Source organism: Trichechus manatus, unplaced genomic scaffold, assembly GCF_000243295.1.
Source record: "Trichechus manatus latirostris isolate Lorelei unplaced genomic scaffold, TriManLat1.0 scaffold00117, whole genome shotgun sequence".
Taxonomy (NCBI): Eukaryota; Metazoa; Chordata; class Mammalia; order Sirenia; family Trichechidae; genus Trichechus; species Trichechus manatus.
Window position 1 is genome coordinate 2,759,421 of NW_004444053.1, and position 19,654 is coordinate 2,779,074.

The 19,654-nt window shown below is 37.4% G+C and overlaps 1 protein-coding gene across 2 annotated transcripts in view; it reads right to left on the reverse strand.

The window, feature by feature from the left end:
- The window catches only part of NME7 (NME/NM23 family member 7), a 355,379-nt gene that overhangs the window by 50,690 nt on the left and 285,035 nt on the right, over positions 1-19,654 (reverse strand). For both annotated transcript variants that reach the window (XM_023738433.1, XM_004384089.3), the window contains exon 11: positions 5,392-5,499. In XM_023738433.1, the coding sequence (XP_023594201.1) occupies positions 5,392-5,499 (108 nt within the window). The remainder of the gene's footprint in view (positions 1-5,391; positions 5,500-19,654) is intronic.

A 19,654-nucleotide genomic window follows, 5' to 3' on the forward strand; every position in this document is an offset into this window, starting at 1 on the left:
CTCCATAGGGTTTTCAACAGCTGTGATCTTTCGGCAGCAGATCACCAGACTTTTCTTCCAAGGTGCCTCTGAGGTGGATTTGAACCGCCAACCTTTTTAACAGTAGCCAAGTGCTTAACTGTTTCCGCCACCCAGGGACTTTTACAGCACAGGCACTGTTATTTTCTTCATTTTACAGAATGAGGGAACCTGGGCACAGATGGATGAGCAACTTGCCTAGAAGTACAGAGATATTTTGGCTCTTGACTACACTAATGTGGTCCAAAAAAAAAAAAAAAAACCAAACAAACCCAAACCCACTGCGATTGAGTCAATTCTGACTCATTGCGACCCTATAGGACACAGTAGAACTATTCCATAGGATTTCCAAGGCTGTAAATCTCTACGGAAGCAGACTACCACATTTTTCTCCCACAGAGTGGCTGGTAGGTTTAAGCTGCTGATCTTTCAGTTAGCAGCTGAGTGTTTAACCACTGTGCCACCAGGGCTTCCACTAATGTGGTAGAGGGAAGCAAAGGGCTATGAGAACACACAGATGGACCCCTAATTCAGACACTGAGTATCATAGAAGGTTTTTCACATGAGGGAAACCAACAAAACTTTAGACATGAACATTATTACCCATTTAATTATCACAAATACTCTTTAAATGAACATCTATGCAGATAATTTTCTATTTTGCTGGCACTCTCCTTTCCTGGCTAGATTCTAAGTAAAATTTTGAGACAGATTCTATGAAAAAACTCATGGTTTTCAATACCTGTTACCACCTACCTGTCATCAACAATATGTGGGTATCCATTTCAGTGCATCTTTACCAGCAATGGGCATTATTACTTTAATATTCATTGCCACTAGCAGACAACTTCGATTACTAGTTAAGCTGAATATTTTTCTAGCACTAATTTCTTTAAAACACAAATTTAAGATCCTCATAGTTGCTACCAAGAGAGTATTAGGAAAGATTACCAGTATAATAACATCTCAAATGTGTCATAATGTACATACTGTCATTTTTTTATATAACCACAAAAGTGACTGTGTCACAATTGGCAGCGTCCAAAGAAATCAGATATTTCATATTCATGCTAAGATCCTTGACCTCTAAAATTTATCGTGAGCTCTGTGAGGAAAGGGAAAATGTCTTGTTTGATTTTGAAACTCTATCACAATGTCAGCAAGTAAAATACACTTTATGATTATTTGCTGTAAGAATAAATAAACATACAATTTTGCAAAAACAGCAATAACAACCAGAAAATATGCATGTGGTTACATAGGTAGATATATATGCATATATGTGTATAAGAAGGTATATGTGTGTATATTTGGATGCACATATAGGCATATCTGTAGGCATGTTTTATACATGTATGTATGTAAAAACCAAAAACCAAACTCAGTTGTCATCAAGTCAATTCCAACTCATAGTGACCCTGTAGGACAGAGCAGAGCTGCCCCATAAGGTTTCCAAGGAGCAGCTGTTGGATTTGAATTGATTTTTTTTTTTTTTTTGGTTAGCAGCCGAGCTCTTAACCATTACGTGACCAAGGCTCCTGTATGTGTGTGCTGCGTATATATTCATATATATAAGAAAGCACATAGGGAGCACAGTTACAGATATTTCCAAGACATAACCAAATACCTTGTGGGATTGGTTTACTGGATTTGAAGGCTTAGGACCATAGTTTTGTTGGACAACCCTGTCAATTGGAATAACATAGTTCAAAAACTTTGTTCTACATCCTAATTTGGTGAATAGCATCTGGCCTTAAAAGCTTGTGAGTAGCCATCTAAGACACAACTATTGGTCTCTATGTGTCTGGAACAAAAGAGAAAGAAGGAAACCAAAGACACAAAGAAACTAGTCTACAGGACTAATAGCCTACACAAACTACTGCCTCATCTATCCTGACTCCAGAAGAACTACATGGTGTCCGGCTACCAATACTGACCATTCTGACCAGGGACACAATAGATGGTCCCGGATACAATGGGAGAAAAATATAGAACAAAACTCAAATTCTTAAGAAAGGCTAGGTTTACTGGACCGTTACAGACTAGAGGAACCCCCAAGACTGCTGCCCTGAGATATCCTTTAAACTTTGTACTGAAACCACACCTGGAGGTCATCTTTCAGATAAATAACAGATTGGCTCATAAAATAAACAATATCACCCATGAGTACTGTGCTCCTTTAAAAAATCATCTATATGAGACCAAATGGTCAACATTTAGCCTAAAACAAAGATGAGAAGGTCAAGGGGTGGCAGGAGGGAAACTAGATTAATGGAAACTGAACAACCAGAATGGATATAATGAAGACACTGACACATTGTGAAAAATGTAACCAAAGTCAGTGAACAATATGTATAGAAATTATTAAATGGGAACTGACTTTGCTGTGTAAAAACAGAAAAACACAATAAACTATTTTACTTAAAAAAAAAAATAAAAAGAGGGAGAGAGCTCTGATGATATCATTTGAGCTCCTGGATCAAGCTATGCCTGAAGACAACTAAATTTCCTTTATATGAGCAAATAAATTCTTTTCATTAAAAAAAAAAAAAAAGAATGAAATAATGAATAATGACAAAATATAAGTTGAAACCATACTTCCTGAGCTCTATACATATGGCAAAAATTAACAGTTCAGTAAACATCATATTAGGAAAAGATCAAGAAGTAGTGTGTTCCCTTCTTTCCCTTCTTGCCATATAAAAAGGGTGGCCATACACCTCCATTTGCTTGTAACACTTCCGGTTTATGCCTGTTGTTCCAGATCCTATCTGATTAGAGCTGCATTCCAAAAGGATTCTGGATTTGGGCAATAAATTTTATGGTTACCCTACATCTAAATGATATTTCCTTAATGAATGGCATATCTTAAGTACAAAGTGCTTTCCTGATCAGAAAGCTTGTCTTTGTGTCACTCTGAATTTTATTTTGAAGATCCCTGAGCAGATAACTGTTTTAGTCTTTATTTAAGTGTTTTTATAATACTTAACTATTTAAAGACAAATAACAATCTGCAGGAGCCCTGAGTGGTGCAAATGTTTAACGTTTAATGCAGTTGGCGGAAAGGTTGGAGGTTTGAGTCCACTCAGAGGCTTCTCTGAAGAAAGTCCTCGCGGTCTGCTTCCAAAAGGTCACAGCTATCAAAACCCTACGGAGCACAGGGTCACCAAGTGTCATAGTTGACTGAACGGCAACTGGTTTAACAATCTGCAATAGTTAATCCCTAACTAAGAGAAAATGCCTTGGTTATATCAGCATTCTCATAGGGTTGCTAGGAGCTGGAATTGACACAATGCGTTTGTTTTTTTGGATATCAGTATTCTTTACTGCATTTTATTGATAAGAGAAGTGAGGTGTGGAAAAGAAAAGTGCCTTACTCGACTCACATCAAGTATGAATCCTCAGCCACATGAGAGGAGGCTGTTGGAGCTCTAATTTTTGGTTTTTGATTGATTCTCTAAACTGTACAGTCACTACTTTGCAATGCAATCTCCAGTGCTGTTAGGTCAGAGAAATTTTTATCACTGAGCAAACAGCTTTTTAAAATGCAGATGGTAAGCAAGCTATTCCAAATTGCACAAGGAAATTACAGGCATACTTTGGATAATGTATTTTAATGGGCAGAGATTTCATGGGTAATAATATTTCAGTTTCACTAAAGTAACAGTCTCTATTCAAATCTAGTCTACTGGTCGAAAACCATCAGAAGGTGAAGGGAATATCGATAAAATAGATGCACTTGAAAAATAAACAATCCTTTTGGTAATTAAAAAATAAACTTTGTTATATTTTTACATTTCACAAGTGTGTCTAAATTTCATACCAGGGTACACAGTTTAGATAAGACTTCAGTAGATTAACACCTTGGATGATAGTAGAAAATCTTAATGGAGCTAATAAAGTTATTCTTTAGAAAAACATAATCCTGATGGCAATAAATAGAATAGGCTATGTCCAAGGCCCATGTTAAAAAAAAAATAAAAAGAAAAAACTCTACTGCTTGCATAAAAGGAGATGTATACCACATAGGCAGTTGGAGAGACCCACTGTTATAAAGTCATAACCTCCACATTAATCTATAAACATAATGTAATGTCAGCCAAGGCCCCATCTGCATTTTGTGGGTGAGGTAAAATTCATGTAAAGTTACTTTGAAGGAATAAATTCAAGAGAAAAGCCAAGGAAACTTTTATAAATTATCAACAAACTAAAATAATAAATATTTTGCTGGTACAGACCAATGAAATGAAATTGAAAGTTCAGAAACAGGCACGGATGTATATAAGTATTCAATACTGAGAAACAATAATGAAAGGATCAGAGGATTTAATAAACAATGTTGCGACAGCTGGGTAGATCCATACCTCATGCTTTACATCAAACAAATTCTAGGTGGATCGAACGTTTTAATATAAGAAAATGAAAATAAAATGTTTGGAAAGGTTCTCTATGTATGACTTCAAAGGTAGTAATCATTTAAAAAAAAGACTGATAGATTGAACCACATAAAACATAAATAATGCTAAAATAATTATTTATCTATTAAGGATATCAATAATTTTTCTGCCATTTATACTATAATCTAAATTTATTATTTGTCTTTTAATTTCATTCCATTCCTTTTGACATAAAAAATTTAAAAAACTGTTAGAAGTTAAAAATATCAAACTTTAAGATTTCTTTCTTACTTCTGGCTTAGAAATGCTTAACCTAAAATCAGACCAATTTTCACTTGCATTTTCTTAGACTTCTTTCACTGTTTCTTATTTTATGTTAATTAAATAAATGAGGGGTCAAAATACAGCTCTATCCCTTGTAAGCTGTTTGATATGTGAATGTTACTTAACCTTTCTGTGTCTCAATTTCATTTTTTTGAAAAAACAGATGTAATAATACCGGCTTGTTAGAGTTGCTATGGAGATTAAAATAAATAATTTACACAAAGTATTTAATATGGTAGAGCCTGGCACATAAAAAATATCAATAAAAAGTAGCTACTACTCTTAATGCTATCACATTGCATAATGGATTCTTATTTTTCATTCGAGTACTTCCATGACAACCAACTTATGGTAATGGTATTTTTATCTGATTTAAAAACAAATTTCACATGATTTATTTAGTGCTATAGATTTTTCCTTTTAAAATGATTTGTAAACCATAATATATGCTAGTCACAGATAATATCGTAATTCTTTGGCAACTATGAAGTTATAAAAATCATTCTACAAAGTTGTCTACTAGTCTGAAGTTGTCAGATCACTAAGTAACAGTGTAGTCCAAGAATATTAAGAGGCTTCTTACACTCGAGAACTGCTGAGATTACTTATGAGCTTGAAACGCAAATAGGATGTTTACCCTTCAGAATCTCACCTCTAGGAGGCCATCCTCAGGTAGATCAGTACAGTGAACAGCATTCTGGATCTTCGTTTTACCAAAGATTGCTCTGAGGGTTTCAGGGCGTAAATGCCGTGCGATTTCCTATTAATAAAAATAAATTTACATATCAATCAAAGTCAGTCATATGGTCCTAGTAAGAAAATTCACCAGCTGTATGCAACACTTGTACTATTTAATTTATAAAGTGTATGTAAATGTTGATGGTGTTCATTTTCCTCAAAAGTAGCACAGATGTATAAAAACTTTCAGCACTGGAAAATTTCAGTTTACTCATAAGGTTTTCTCTGTGGCTCAATGTGAAGTCCAGTGTAATCTCTGTCAGAGGGCAAACAGATTATGGGAATCATACAAAATATGAAGCCAGTTCATCACTGTGAAACACTTGTATTTTATAAAGATAATACAGATCCTAACACCTTCATTTATAATAAACCAGTTTGATGGGGTATTAATTACAAAAGGTTTTCAAAAATATTATAGTTGTATCAACTCAGTACACGATTACTTCAGGGGAAAAAATAGTTACAAATAACTCAGAAAATTCTGCACAAAAGAAGAAGTTAAAAAAAATTGAAGATGAGAGTATATTAATAATCTACTAAATAGTCTTTCTTTTCTTCTAATTAAAAAAAATCCTATTTCAATTAAGAAATATATCACACATACCAAAGGCTATATATGAGTGCATTAAAGAAGAAAATAAAATGAATACACCATTAAGCTGAATTAAAATATTACCAATTTTTTTTTTAATTTTATTGTGCTTTATGTGAAAGTTTACAGTGTAAATTAGTTCCTCATTTAACAATTTATACACAAATTGTGATGTGACATTCATTACAATCCCCACAATGTGTCAACGCTCTCCCCCTTTTACACCCCGGGTTCCCCGTAACCATTCGTCCAGTTTTCCTGTCCCTTCCTGCCCTCTGGTCTTTGTTTTTGGGCAGGTATTGCCCATTTGGTCTCCTATACTTGACTGAACTAAGAAGCACATTCCTCACGTGTGTTATCGTTGGTTTCATAGGCCTGTCTAGTCTTTGGCTGAAAGGTGGATTTTGGGAGTGGCTTCGGTTCTGAGTTAGCAGGATGCCCAGGGGCCATAGTCTTGGGAGTTCCTCCAGTCTCTGTCAGACCAGTAAGTCTGGTCTTTTTTTGTGAATTTGAATTTAGTTCTACATTTTTCTCCAGCTCTGTCTGGGACCCTCTATTGTGATCTCTGTCAGAGCAGTCCATGGCAGTAGCTGGGCACCATCTAGTTCTTCCGGGCTCAGGCTGGTGGAGGCTGTGGTTCATGTGGTCCATTAGTCCTTTGGACTAATATTTTCCTTGTGCCTTTGGTTTTCTTCATTCTCCATTGCCCCAGACAGGATGGGACACATAGATCTATCTTAGACGGTGGCTTACAAGCTTTTAAGATTCCAGATGCTACTCACACAAGAAGGATGTGGAGCATTTTCTTTATGAACTAAGTTATGCCAGTTGACCTAGATGTCCCCTGAGACCATGGTCCTCATCCCTCAGCCCCAGTAATTTGGTTCCTCATAGTATTTGGATGTGTCAAGGAAGCTTCTATGACTTTGTCTTGGTCAAGCTGTGCTGACTTCCCCTGTATTATGTGTTGTCTTTCCCTTCATCAAAGTTACCACTTGTCTACTATCTAGTTAGTGATTTCCCCTCCCCTCCCTAGAAACCACCAAAGATAGTTTTTTTCCATGTGTAAACCTTTTCTTGAGTTTTATAATAGTAGTCTCAGACAATATTTGTCCTTTGGTGATCAACTTACTTCACTCAGCATAATGCCCTCCAGATTCATCCATGTCGTGAGATGTTTCGAGGATTCATCATTGCATAGTATTGCATTGTGCGTATGTAACAATTTGTTTATCCATTCATCTGCTGATGGGCACTTAGGTTGTTTTCATCTTTTTGCTATTGTGAATAATGCTGCAATGAACATCGGTGTGCATATGTCTATTCATGTGACAGCTCTTATTTCTCTAGGACATATTCCTAGGAGTGGAATTGCTGGATCATATGATATTTCTATTTCTAGCTTTTTAAGGAGGTGTCATATCATTTTCCATAGTCGTTGTACCATTTTATATTCCCACCAGTAGTGCATCAGAGTTCCAATCTCCCTTCAACCTCTCCAGCATTTGTTATTTTCTGGTTTTTTTGATTAGTGCCAGTAATGTCAAGGTGAGATGGTATCTCATCGTAGTTTTGATTTGTATTTCTCTAATGGGTAATGCTTGTGAGCATTTCCTCACGTGTCTGTTAGCCACATGAATTTCTTCTTTGTTGAAGTGTCTGTTCATATCCTTTGCCCATTTTTTAATTGGATTGTTTGTCGTTTTGTTGTTGAGGCGTTAAAGCATTCTATAGATTTTAGAGATTAGACCCTTGCTGGATATGTCGTAGTAAAAAATTTTTTCCCAATCTGCAGGTTGTCTTTCTGCTCTTTTGGTGAAATCTTTTGATGAGCATAAGTGTTTAATTTTTAGGAGCTCCCAGTTATCTAGTTTCTCTTCTGGTATTTGTGCATTGTTAGTTACGGTGTGTATTCTATTTATGCCATGTATCTGGGCCCTTAGTGTTATCCTTATTTTTAATTCCATGATTTTTATAGTTTTTGGTTTTATATTCAGGTCTTTGATCCACTGTCAGTTTTTGTGTATGCTGTGAGGTATGGGTCCTGTTTCATTTTTTTACAGATGGATATCCAGTTTTGCCAGCACCATTTGTTAAAAAGACTGTCTTTTCCCCATTTAATGGACTTTGGTTCTTGGTCAAGGATCAGCTGAACGTAAGTGGATGGCTTTATGTCTGAGTTCCTGATTCTGTTCTATTGGTCAATATGTCTGTCATTGTACCACTATCAGGCTGTTTTGACTACTGTTGTTGTGTAGCAGGTTTTGAGACAGGTAGTGTGAGGCCTCCTGCTTTGCTCTTTTTCTGCAATAATGCTTTGCTTGCCTGCGGTCTCATTCCTTTCCATATAAAATCGGTGATTAGTTTTTCCATCTTGTTAAAAAAAATGCTGTTTAGTATCTGCATCGAGATTGCATTATATCTGTAGATTGCTTTGGGTAGAATTGACATTTTCATAGTTTTGAGTCTTTCTATCCACGAGCATTGTATGTTGTTCCATTTAGGTCAGTCTCTTTTGGTTTCTTGCAGTAGTGTTTTGTAGTTTTCATTGCATATGTCTTTTACGACCCTGGTTAGACTTAAACCTATCGCCATCGAGTCAGTTCTGACTCATAGCATCCCTATAGGACATAGCAGAAATGCCACACAGGATTTTCAAGGAGCAGCTGGTGGATTCGAACTGCCAACATTTTGGTTAGCAGCTGAACTCTTAACCACTACGCCACGTTAAGTATTTTATCTTTTTAGTGGCTATTATAGATGGTATTATTTTCATGAATTCCCTTTCAAAGTTCTCTTTGCTGGTGTATAAGAATCCAATTAATTTTTATATGTTGATTTTGTATCCTGCTACTCTGCTGAATCTATTAGTTTCAGCAGTTTTCTTGTGGGCTCTTTAGGCTTCTCTATTTATAGGATTGTATCATCTGCGAATTAAGATAGTTTCACTTTTTTCTTTCCTTTTATTTATTTTTCTTGCCTTATTACTCTAGCTAGAACTTCCAGCACAATGTTAAATGGGAGTGGTGATAAAGCACATCCTTACCTTGTTCCTTTTCTCAAGGGGAATGCTTTCAGCCTCTCTCCATTGAGACTGAGGTAGGCTGTTGATTTTGTATAGATGCCCTTTAATATGCTGAAAAATTTCTCTTCTATTCCTATTTTACTGACAGTTTTTTTTAACTGTATTTTTTTATTGTACTTTAGATGAAGGTTTACAGAGCAAATTAGTTTCCCATTAAACAATTAATACACATATTGTTTTGTGACACAGGATGCCATCATGGATTGAATTATGTCCCCCAAAAAATGTGTGTATCAATTTGGCTGGGCCATGATTCCTGGTATTGTGTGATTTTCCTATGTTGTAAATCCTGCCTCTATGATATTAATGAGGGAGGATGGGTGGCAGCTGTGTTAGTAAGGCCGGACTCAGTCTACAAGATTGGATTGTGTCCTGAGGCAATCTCTTGAGATATAAAAGAGAGAAGTGAGCAGACAGACAGGGGAACCTCATACCACCAAGAAAGCAGTGCCAGGAGCAGAGCGGGTCGTTTGGACCTGGGGTCCCTGCATGGAGAAGCTCCTAGTCTGGGGGAACACTGATGAGAAGAAGGCTGACAGAGAGAGAAATCCTTCCCCTGGAGCTGATGCCCTGAATTTGGACTTTTAGCCTACTTTACTGTGAGGAAATAAACTTCTCTTTGTTAAAGCCATCCACTTGTGGTATTTCTGTTATAGCAGCACTAAATGACTAACACAGACGCCAACCCCACGACATGTCAACACTCTCCTCTTCTTGACTTAGGGTTCCCCATTACCAGCTTTCCATCCCCTCCTGCCTTCCTGCCCTTACTCCTGGGTTGTTGTGCCTGTTTTAGTCTCATTTTTATTTTATAGGCCTGTCCAATCTTTAGCTGAAGGGTGAACCTCAGGAGTAACTTCATTACTGAGCTAAAAGGGTGTCTGGGGGTCATACTCTCGGGGTTTCTCCAGTCTCTGTCAGACCAGTAAGTTTGGTCTTTTTTTGTGAGTTACAATTTTGTTCTACATTTTTCTCCAGCTCTGCCTGGGACCCTCTATTGTGATCCCTATCAGAGCAGTCAGTGGTGGTAGTTGGGCACCATCTAGTTGTGCTGGACTCAGTCTGGCGGTGGCTGTGGTACTTGTGGTCCATTAGTCCTATAGACAAATCTTTCCCTTGTGTCTTTGGTTTTCTTCATTCTCCCTTGCTCCAGACAGGGTGGGACAAGTGGAGTATCTTAGATGGCCACTCACAAGCTTTTAAGACCCCAGATGCTATTCACCAAAGTAGGATGTAGAACATTTTCTTTATAAACTGTGTTGTATCAATTGAGCTAGATGTCCCCTGAGACCATGGTTCCCAGCTCTCAGCCCAGTAATTCAGTCCCTCAGAGAGTCTGAATGCGTCTATGAAGCTTCCATGACCTTGCCTTGGTCAAGGTGTGCTGACTTCCTTTGTACTGTGTACTGTCTTACCCTTCAACAAAGTTAACACTTATCTATTGTGTAGTGTTTTTCCCTCCCTACCCCTCTCCTCCCCAGTAGCCATCAGAGTTTGTTTCTTTCTGTGTGTAAACCTTTTCATGAGTTTTTATAATAGTGGTCTCATACAGTATTTTTCCTTTTGTGATTGACTTATTTCACTCAGCATAATGCCCTCCAGATTCATTCATGTTGTGAGATGTTTCAAAGATTCATCACTGTTCTTTTTTGTTGCATAGTATTCCATTGTGTGTATGTACCATATTTATCTATCCAATTCATTTGTTGCTAGGCACTTAGGTTGTTCCCATCTTTTTGCTCTTGTGAATAATGCTGCAATGAACATGGGTGAGCATATGTCTATTTGTGTGATGGCTCTTATTTCTCTAGAGTATATTCCTAGGAGTGGGATTGCTGGATTGTATATTTATATTTCTAACTTTTTAAGGAAGCACCATATCTAAAATGGTTATACCATTGTGCATTCCCACCAGCAGTGCATAATAGTTCCAACCTTCCTGCAGTCTCTCCAACATTTGTTATTTTCTGTTTTTTTTTTATTAGTGCTAGTAGTGTCGGGTGAGATGGTATCTTATTGTAGTTTTGATTTGCATTTCTCTAATGGGTAATGATCGCAAGCATTTCCTCATGTGTCTGTTAGCCACCTGAATGTCTTCTTTGGTGAAGTGTCTGTTCATATCCTTTGCCCATTTTTTAATTGGATTATTTGTCTTTTTTTTGTGGAGGTGTTGGATTTTCCTATAGATTATAGAGATTAGACCTTTGTCAGATTTGTCATAGCCAGAAATTTTTTCCCAGTCTATAGGGTCTCTTTTTACTTTTGGTGAAGTCTTGATGAGTATAAGTGTTTAATTTTTAGAAGATCTCAGTTATCTAGCTTATCTTCTGGTGTTTGTATACTGTTAGTTACGGTGTGTATCCCATTTATGCTGTGTATTAGGGCCTCTAGCGTTGACCCTATTTTTTCTTCTATGATCTTTATAGTTTTTCATTATATATTTAGGTCTTTGATCCATTTTGAATAAGTTTCTGTGTATGGTGTGAGGTATGGGTTCTGTTTCATTTTTTTAAAGATGGACATCCAGTTTTGCCAGCACCATTTGTTTAAAAGACTGTCTTTTCCCCATTTAATGCACTTTAGACCTTTATCGAAGATCAGGTGACCATAGCTGGATGGTTTTACTTCTGGGTTCTCAATTCTGTTCCACTGGTTGATGTGTCCGTTGTAGTACCAGTACCAAGCTGTTTTGACTACTGTAACTGTATAGCAGGTTCTGAGGTAAGGTGTGAGAGTTTTTATCAGGAATGGGTTGGACTTCATCAAATGCTTTTTCTGCGTTGATTGAGATGATCAAGTGAATCTTTTCTTGTCTTCTTATTTATGTGGTGGATTATGTTGACTGATTTTCTAAATGTTGAACCATCCTTGCATACCTAGTATGAATCCCACTTGGTCGTGGTGTATTATTTTTTTTGATATGATGTTGAATTTTATTTACAAGAATTTTGTTGAGAATTTTTACATCTATATTCATGAGAGATATTAGTCTGTAATTTGCTTTTTTTGTCTTTGCCTGGCTTTTGGTATCAGTGTTTTATGCTAGTTTCATAGAATGAATTCAGGAGTACTCCTTCCTTTTCTATGCTCTGAAATAGTTTGAGTAGTACTGGTGTGACATCTTCTCTGAATGTTTGATATAATTCTCCAGTGAAGCTGTGCAGCCCAGGGCTTTCTTTTGTTAGGGTTTTTTTTTTTTTTTTTTTAAATTGCCTCTTCAATGTCTTCTCTTGTTTGTGTCTGTTCAGATTTTCTATCTCAGTTTGTGTTAGTTCAGGTAGGTAGTTTGTTTCTAGACACTTGTCCAATTATTTAGGTTCTCAAATTTGTTGAAGTACAATTTTTCGTAGTATTCTGTTGTGATCCTTTTTATTTCAGTTGGGTGTGTTGCAATGTTCCCCATCTCATTTCTTATTTGGGTATTTGCTTCCTCTCCTATTTTTATTTTGTCATTTTGGCCAATGGTTTGTTGATTTTGTTGACCTTTTCAAAGAACAAACTTTTGGTCCTGTTTATTCTTTCCATAGTTTTTCTGTTCTCTATTTCATTTATTTCTGCTCTAATCTTTATTATTTCCTTTCTTATGGTGCTTGCAGGGTTCTTTTGCTGTTCTCTTTTTATTATTTGCTCGAGTTGTACAGCTAATGTTTCGACTTTGGCCCATTCTTCTTTTTTGAAGTGTGTGTTTTATTGCTATAAATTGACCTCTGAGCACTGCCTTTTCCATGTCCCAAAGTTTTTGGTATGATGTGGTTTCATTCTCATTTGATTCTAGGAAATCTTTTATTCCCTCTATGATTTCTTCCATCACCTAGTTGTTTTAAACAAGGTGTTACTCAGTTTCAATGTATTTGATTTTTTTTTTCTTACTCTTCCTGTTATTGATTTCTACTTTTATGGCATTGTGATCAGAGAAAATGCTTTGCGTTATTTCGGTGTTCTGGATTTACAGAGGTTTGTTTTGTGGTCCAAAATATGGTCTATTCTGGAGAATGTTCCACGTGCATTGGAAAAGAATGTACACTTTGCTGACATTGGGTGGAGTGTTCTATATATGTTTATGGGTCAAATTGGTTGATTTTGGCCTTTTGATATTCTTTATCTTTGCTGAGTTTCTTTCTAGATGTTCTATCCTTTACTGAGAGTGGTGTGTTGAAGTCTCCCACTATTATTGTGGAACTATTTCTCCTTTCAGTGCTGTTAAGAGTTTATGTATTTTGGAGCCCTTTTGTTGGGTGCGTAGATATTTATTCAGGTTATGTCTTCTTGGTGGATTGTCCCTTCAATCATTATATAAAGTCCCTCCTTGTTTTTTTGTGGTGGATTTTGCTTTAAAATCTACTTTATCTGAGATTACTATTGCCACGCCTGCTCTTTTTTGGTTAGTATTTGCTTGATATATTTTTTCCATCCTTTGATTTTGAATATATTTATGTCTTTCTAAGGTGTGTCTCCTGTAGATAGCATATTGATGGGTCATTTTTTTTCTTACCTCCATTCTGCCCCTCTCTCTTTACAGGTGCATTTAATCCATTTACATTAAGTGTGATTATCGATAGGTATGACTTTACTGAGATCATATTTTTATGCTTTTCTTTTTGTGGTGCTAATGTTTTCTTTGCTTTTCTTACTTTCCTGTGCTGAGTTTCTTTTGTTTGTGGATTTTCTTTTCATTTGTTCCATTATTATAGATTTTGCATTTACCGTCATTAGGTTTTTCTTCTTTTTTATTTTGATAAGCAGGTTAACTTTCTTTGTGGTTATCTTGAAATTTATCCTTATCTTCCTAAATGTGAACCAGTCTTTTCTTTCTTGATATCTCCTTGATTCTCTCTCCACTTGAAAGTTGTATACCTACACCGTTTAATTCCCTTTTATTGTTTTGATATTGTCATTTACAGACTAATGTCTCTGGTTCCCTGAGTTAAGTCTTTTAGCTTTATTATTCAGAGTTCTTTACCTAGGTTGGCATCTGCCTGATGATGTCCTCTGTCCTAAACTCTGGCTGTTGTCTGATGTTGGTTCTCTAACCAAATGAGTTCCTTTAGTATTTCTTGTAAGTTTGGTTTGGTTTTTACAAATCCCCTTAATTTCTGTTTATCTGGAAATGTCCTAATTTCATGACTGTATTTGAGGAAGAGTTTTTCAGGATATATTATTCTTGGTTGGCAGTTTTTTTCTTTCAAGGTTTTATATATGTCAACCCATTGCCTTCTTGCCTGCATAGTTTCTGCTGAGTAATCAGAGCATAGTCTTGTTTTCCCTTTGTAAGTGATTTTTTGTTGTTCTTGAGTGCTCTCAGGATCCTTTCTTTGTCTTTTGCTTTGGCAAGTGTGATTATGGTATGTCTTGGTGGCTTTCTTTTGTGGTCTATTCTATAAGGGGTTCATTGAGTTTGGATGGTCAGCTTTCGCCTTTCATGATATTAAAGATTTAGTATCTTTACTGTGTTTTACATTTTCTTCCCCTCTTCTGGAACTCCGACCACATGAAGATTTTTGCTCTTGATTGTGCCCCATATAACTCTTAGGTTTTCTTCATTCTTTTCTCTAATTTTTCCTCAATGAAGTGGCATCCACGCGTTTATCTTCAGTCTCACTGATTCTGTCTTCCATTGTTTTCAAATTTGCTCATGAAACCTTCTTTTGAGTTGTCGATTTCTGAAATTTTATTGTTAATCTTTTAGATTTCTAGTTGCTGTTTTTGTATATTTCTAATTTTTTATTTATCTTGATGCTTGTTCTTATATTATTTTCCCCAATTTTTTTATTGCTTTGTCTGTTTTCCATGACTTTGTCTATGTTTTCCTTGAAATCTTCCCTAATCTCTTAGAAAGCCTTAAATATTAGTCTTTTAAATCCCATATCAGGTAGTTCCAATGCCCTTTTCTTCTACCGGAAGGTTATCTGATTCTTTACTTTGGTCACTTGCTAGAACCATCTTCTCCTGCTTTTTCATGTTTTGATATTGTCTGCTGTCTCTGAGACATTATGGTACTGTTTTCTTTATTTATTGATTGTATGTTCATTTGTTCATTTGTCCTGTCCTTTTTTTTTTGTTTTGTTTTGATATGTCAGGGTGGGTGGGCTGGGTGTGCTTTGCTGTTAGCTTGTCTGTGGGCACAAAATCTCTCATCACCTTATCTAGGTGGGAAGAGCAGCAGCAGGCAGGGTGAGCCTGCTTCACTGTACACTGGTTTAGAGAGATGGCCCAAGGCAGTCTGAGTGGGCACTGTCTGCCTCCTGATGTTGGTCCAGAGGGTGGAAGCCTTCACAGCCCCTCGCCAGATGGGCGGGAGTGTCGGACAGGGAGTGGTATGGGCTCACTTCTTACCGTTCAGCAGCTGGTCAAGTGGTGGGAGAGGAGGTATGGTACAGGCCCAGCGAGGCAGCAATTCTGAGTGCTAAGGACGCTGTACTTGTGGTGGTGCTGTGGGGGCCAGTGGGAAGAGGGGAAAGTGGCATACAGGGGTAGGTCAGAGGGAGAAAGAAAGAAAAAGGAAAAACAATAAAGAAATGGCAGTGCAGTGGAGGCCAGCTGTGGGGGGGGCATGGCAGACCCGGGTCAGTGGTGGGCCAGTGTGCTGGCGGCACTCTATCCATGGTGGTGCAGCAGTGACTGGTGGGAATGGGGGCTAGGGGGGTGGTATACAGGGCTAGGTTGGAGGGAAAAAGAAAAGAAAGAAAAAAAATGGCGGCAAAGCAGAAGCCAGCAGGAAGGAGGGTGAGGTGGCATACAGGAAAGGGAGGAGGGAAAAAAAAAAAGAAGAGAGTGAAAACAAAAGCCATGCAGCAGTAGGGGGCTGGGTGGGCCAGGGAGGTGGGATTGTATTGTGGACCTTGGTCGTTGGGGCTCCCGGGATAGGGGTGGTACTTGCTTCTATTCACCAGAAGGGTGAGGGGTGGGAAAGTGTGTTTTTCTGGTTATTGGGTGCTATTTCCCATTGGGAGCTCCTTGAAGTTGCCTTTCTGTACTCCCTGTGCAGCATTATTTCTGGCTGTGTTTTAAGACGGCCACGCTGTGCCGTGTTAGTTGGCAAGGGACCTCCACTCCATATCTCTCCTCGTTCTCTGTTTTTCATCAGTTTCTTCTTTCGTTCAGTATTTGATCTAGTTTTTTTCCCCCTTCATTTGATGCTGAGGGTTCCAGGATTGATGTTTGTATCTGTTTTATTTAGTTTTTCGGGTCTTTGCTGCAGAGGGATGGAGTGGTATATTGGTCTAAGGCGCTATGTTGGCTTCTTCCTCACACGAATAAGTTTTAGGTTCCCTGTGTACCCCATCTTGATTGCATCCCTTCCCTACCGCCATGCAGAGGTTAACCATTAATCAAAAATTTATTTAAAGAATCTGTTGTTTTCTATAGTTTTTAATAACATTGTCTTTCAGGTTTGTCCATGTTGATGCATGTAGCTGTAATTCATTTATTTTTATTACTATATAGATTACTATATATGATGGAACATACGTAGTATGTAGTTTCCTCTCCTCCCCTCTCTTCCCCCTCCACTCTCTTTCCCTACCAATCTCAAATTATAGCTCTTCTATATATAAGGTTTCCACGTATGTGTGGGTTTGTTTCTTAGTTTTCTATTAAGTTCTGCTGGACTATTTGTCTATTCTTACATATATACTACATTCTCTTAATTATTATGACTTCATAGTAAGTCTTCACTTGGCAGGGCAAGTCTCCAGGATTTTAGTTTTAACATGTTAAGCTTGAGTTGCCTATTATATATCCCAGTGATGATGTCAAATACATGTATGGCTACAAGTATAGAGTACAGAGGAGTTTTCTATGCTGCAGATGACAGTTTGAAAGCTAGTAACATATATAGAGTTTTGAAAGCTATGAGTTGGATGAGGTCACCAAGGGAATGAACATAAACAAAGGATAGGAGGCCCAGAGGTACCACATCATTAAAAAGTCAAGGCCATGAGGAGAGATAAGCAAAGGAGACTGAGAAAGAATGGCCAGCAAGGTAAGAAGAAATCCAGGAGAACATTTTCCTGGAAGATAAGTGAAGAAAAAGTTCAAGGATAAGGAAATTATCATCGTCAAATGCTCCTGATAAGACAAGTAGGATGAAGACTGAAAATTGAACTTTAGATTTATGAATCTGTAGTCAATAACGTCCTTCACAAGAGTAGTTTCATAGGAGTCATGGGGGCGAAAGTCTTATTGTGGTTTTGAGAGAGAATGGAAGAGGAAGAATTAGATAAAGTGAGTACAGACAACTATTTTGAGAAGTTTTGCTGTAAAGGGGAGGAGAGAAATGGAGTGGTAACTGGAGAGTGAAGTGGGATCAAGAGAGTTTTTTTGTGTAGTTTTTTTTTTTTTTTAAACGGGAGAATTAATAGCATGACTACATACTGATAGGAATGATCTAACAAAGGAAAGAACTGATGAAGCAGAGAGGAGAAGAGAGAATTAGAATTGCTGAAGTGATAAAATCAAGTGCGTAAGTAGAGGAGTTGGCCTTATCTAAGAGCATGAGATGTTCATCTTTAGGATCAAAACCTGGGCCCAGTTGCAGGTAGGTGGGTATACATGGCGGGGGAACTTATGGAAGTTTGTTATTTATTTTTTAAATTTTCTATTGAGATATAATTTACATGCGATAATATGCATGTTTAAGTGTACTGTCCCATGGATTTTCTCAAATGTACACATTTGTGTACATCCATGTAATCATCACTTTAACAAGACACAGGACATTTCCATCTCCCCAGAATGCTTCCTCTAGAAATTCTCTTTTGGTTGATTATGTTTTCCAGTGAAGAAGGAAGAAGATTATCATTATCTGAGAGTAAGGATAAGAGAGGAGGTATTTAGGATCTGAGAAGAGAAAATATAGGAAATACATTTTAGGATAGCAGGAGAGGGAATGAACTAGGAAAATGTAATACGATAAGGTGTATATATATACATCTGCACAGATGTTGTTGTTGTTAGGTGCCATCGAGTCAGTTCCGACTCATAGCGATGCTACGTATCACAGAACGAAACACTGCCCAGTCCTGCACCACACTCACAATCATTATGCTTGAGTCCATTGTTGTAGCCACTGTGTTAATCCATCTTGTTGAGGACCTTCCTCTTTTTCGCTGACCCTCTACTTTACCAAGCATGAGGTTCTTCTCCAGGGACTGATCCCTCTGACAACATGTCCAAAGTATGTAAGATATAGTCTCACCATCCTTGCTTCTAAGGAGCATTCTACCTGTATTTCTTCCAAGACAGATTTTGTTCTTTCTTTTGGCAGTTCATGGTATATTCAATATTCTTCGTCAATACCACAATTCAAAGGCGTCAATCCTTCTTCGGTCTTCCTTATTCATTGTCCAGCTTTCACACGCATATGACACAATTGAAAATACCATGGCTTGGGTCAAGCGCACCTTAGTGTTCAAGGTGATATTTTTGCTTTTCAACACTTTAAAGAGGTCTTTTGCAGCAGATTTGCCCAATGCAATGCGTCTTTTGATTTCCTGACTGCTGCTTCCATGGATGTTGATTGTGGATCCAAGTAAAATGAAATCCTTGACAACTTCAATCTTTTCTCCATTTATCATGATGTTGTGTGCACAGACAGAAGTATCTATATATATGTATAAGTATAGATATGTGTGTACAGGCACATATATTCATAGAAGACATAATTATAGATACTTCTCAGACATAACCAAACACCTTGTGAGATTGGTTTTCTAGGTGTGAAGGCTCAGGACCTTATTCTCATGGGACAATTCAGTCAACTGGCATAACAGAGTTCACAAAGTTCATGTTCTCCATTCAAGTGAAATGAGTAGTGCCTGGGGTCTTAAAAGCTGAGAGCAGTCATCTAAGATACAACTATTGGTCTCTACTTGGCAGGAGCAAAAGAGTAAGAAGGAAACCAAAATCTCAGAGAAGAAACTAGTCTGAAGGACTAACAGCCTACATGAGCCATAGCCTCATCTACCCTGAGACCAGAAAAACTAGATGGTGCCTGGCTACCACTACCTACTGTTCTGATCAGGGCCACAATAGATGGATCCTGATAGAATGGGAGAAAAACATGGAAGAGAACTCAAATTCTTAAAAAGTCTAGACTTTCTGGACCAGTTAAGACTAGAGGACTTCCTGAGACTATTGTCCTGAGATACTCTTTAAACCTTCAACTGAAACTATCCCGAGATCATCTTTTAGCAAAATAACATATTGACACACAAAACAAAGAATATTACCAGTAAGTATGGTTCTCTACTAAAAAGCCATCTACATGAGACCAAAAGGTCAACATTTACTCTAAAGCAAAGATGAGAAGATAAGGGCGCAACAACCAGAAAGCAATTAAAGAGAATGTTGACATATTGTGAAAAAAGTAACTAATGTCACTGAACAATTTGTATAGAAATCGTCAAGTGGGAATCTAATTTACTGTGTAAACTTTCACCAAAAACACAATAAAACATTATTTAAAAAAAATGTAATATGATTGCGGGGTAGAACTAA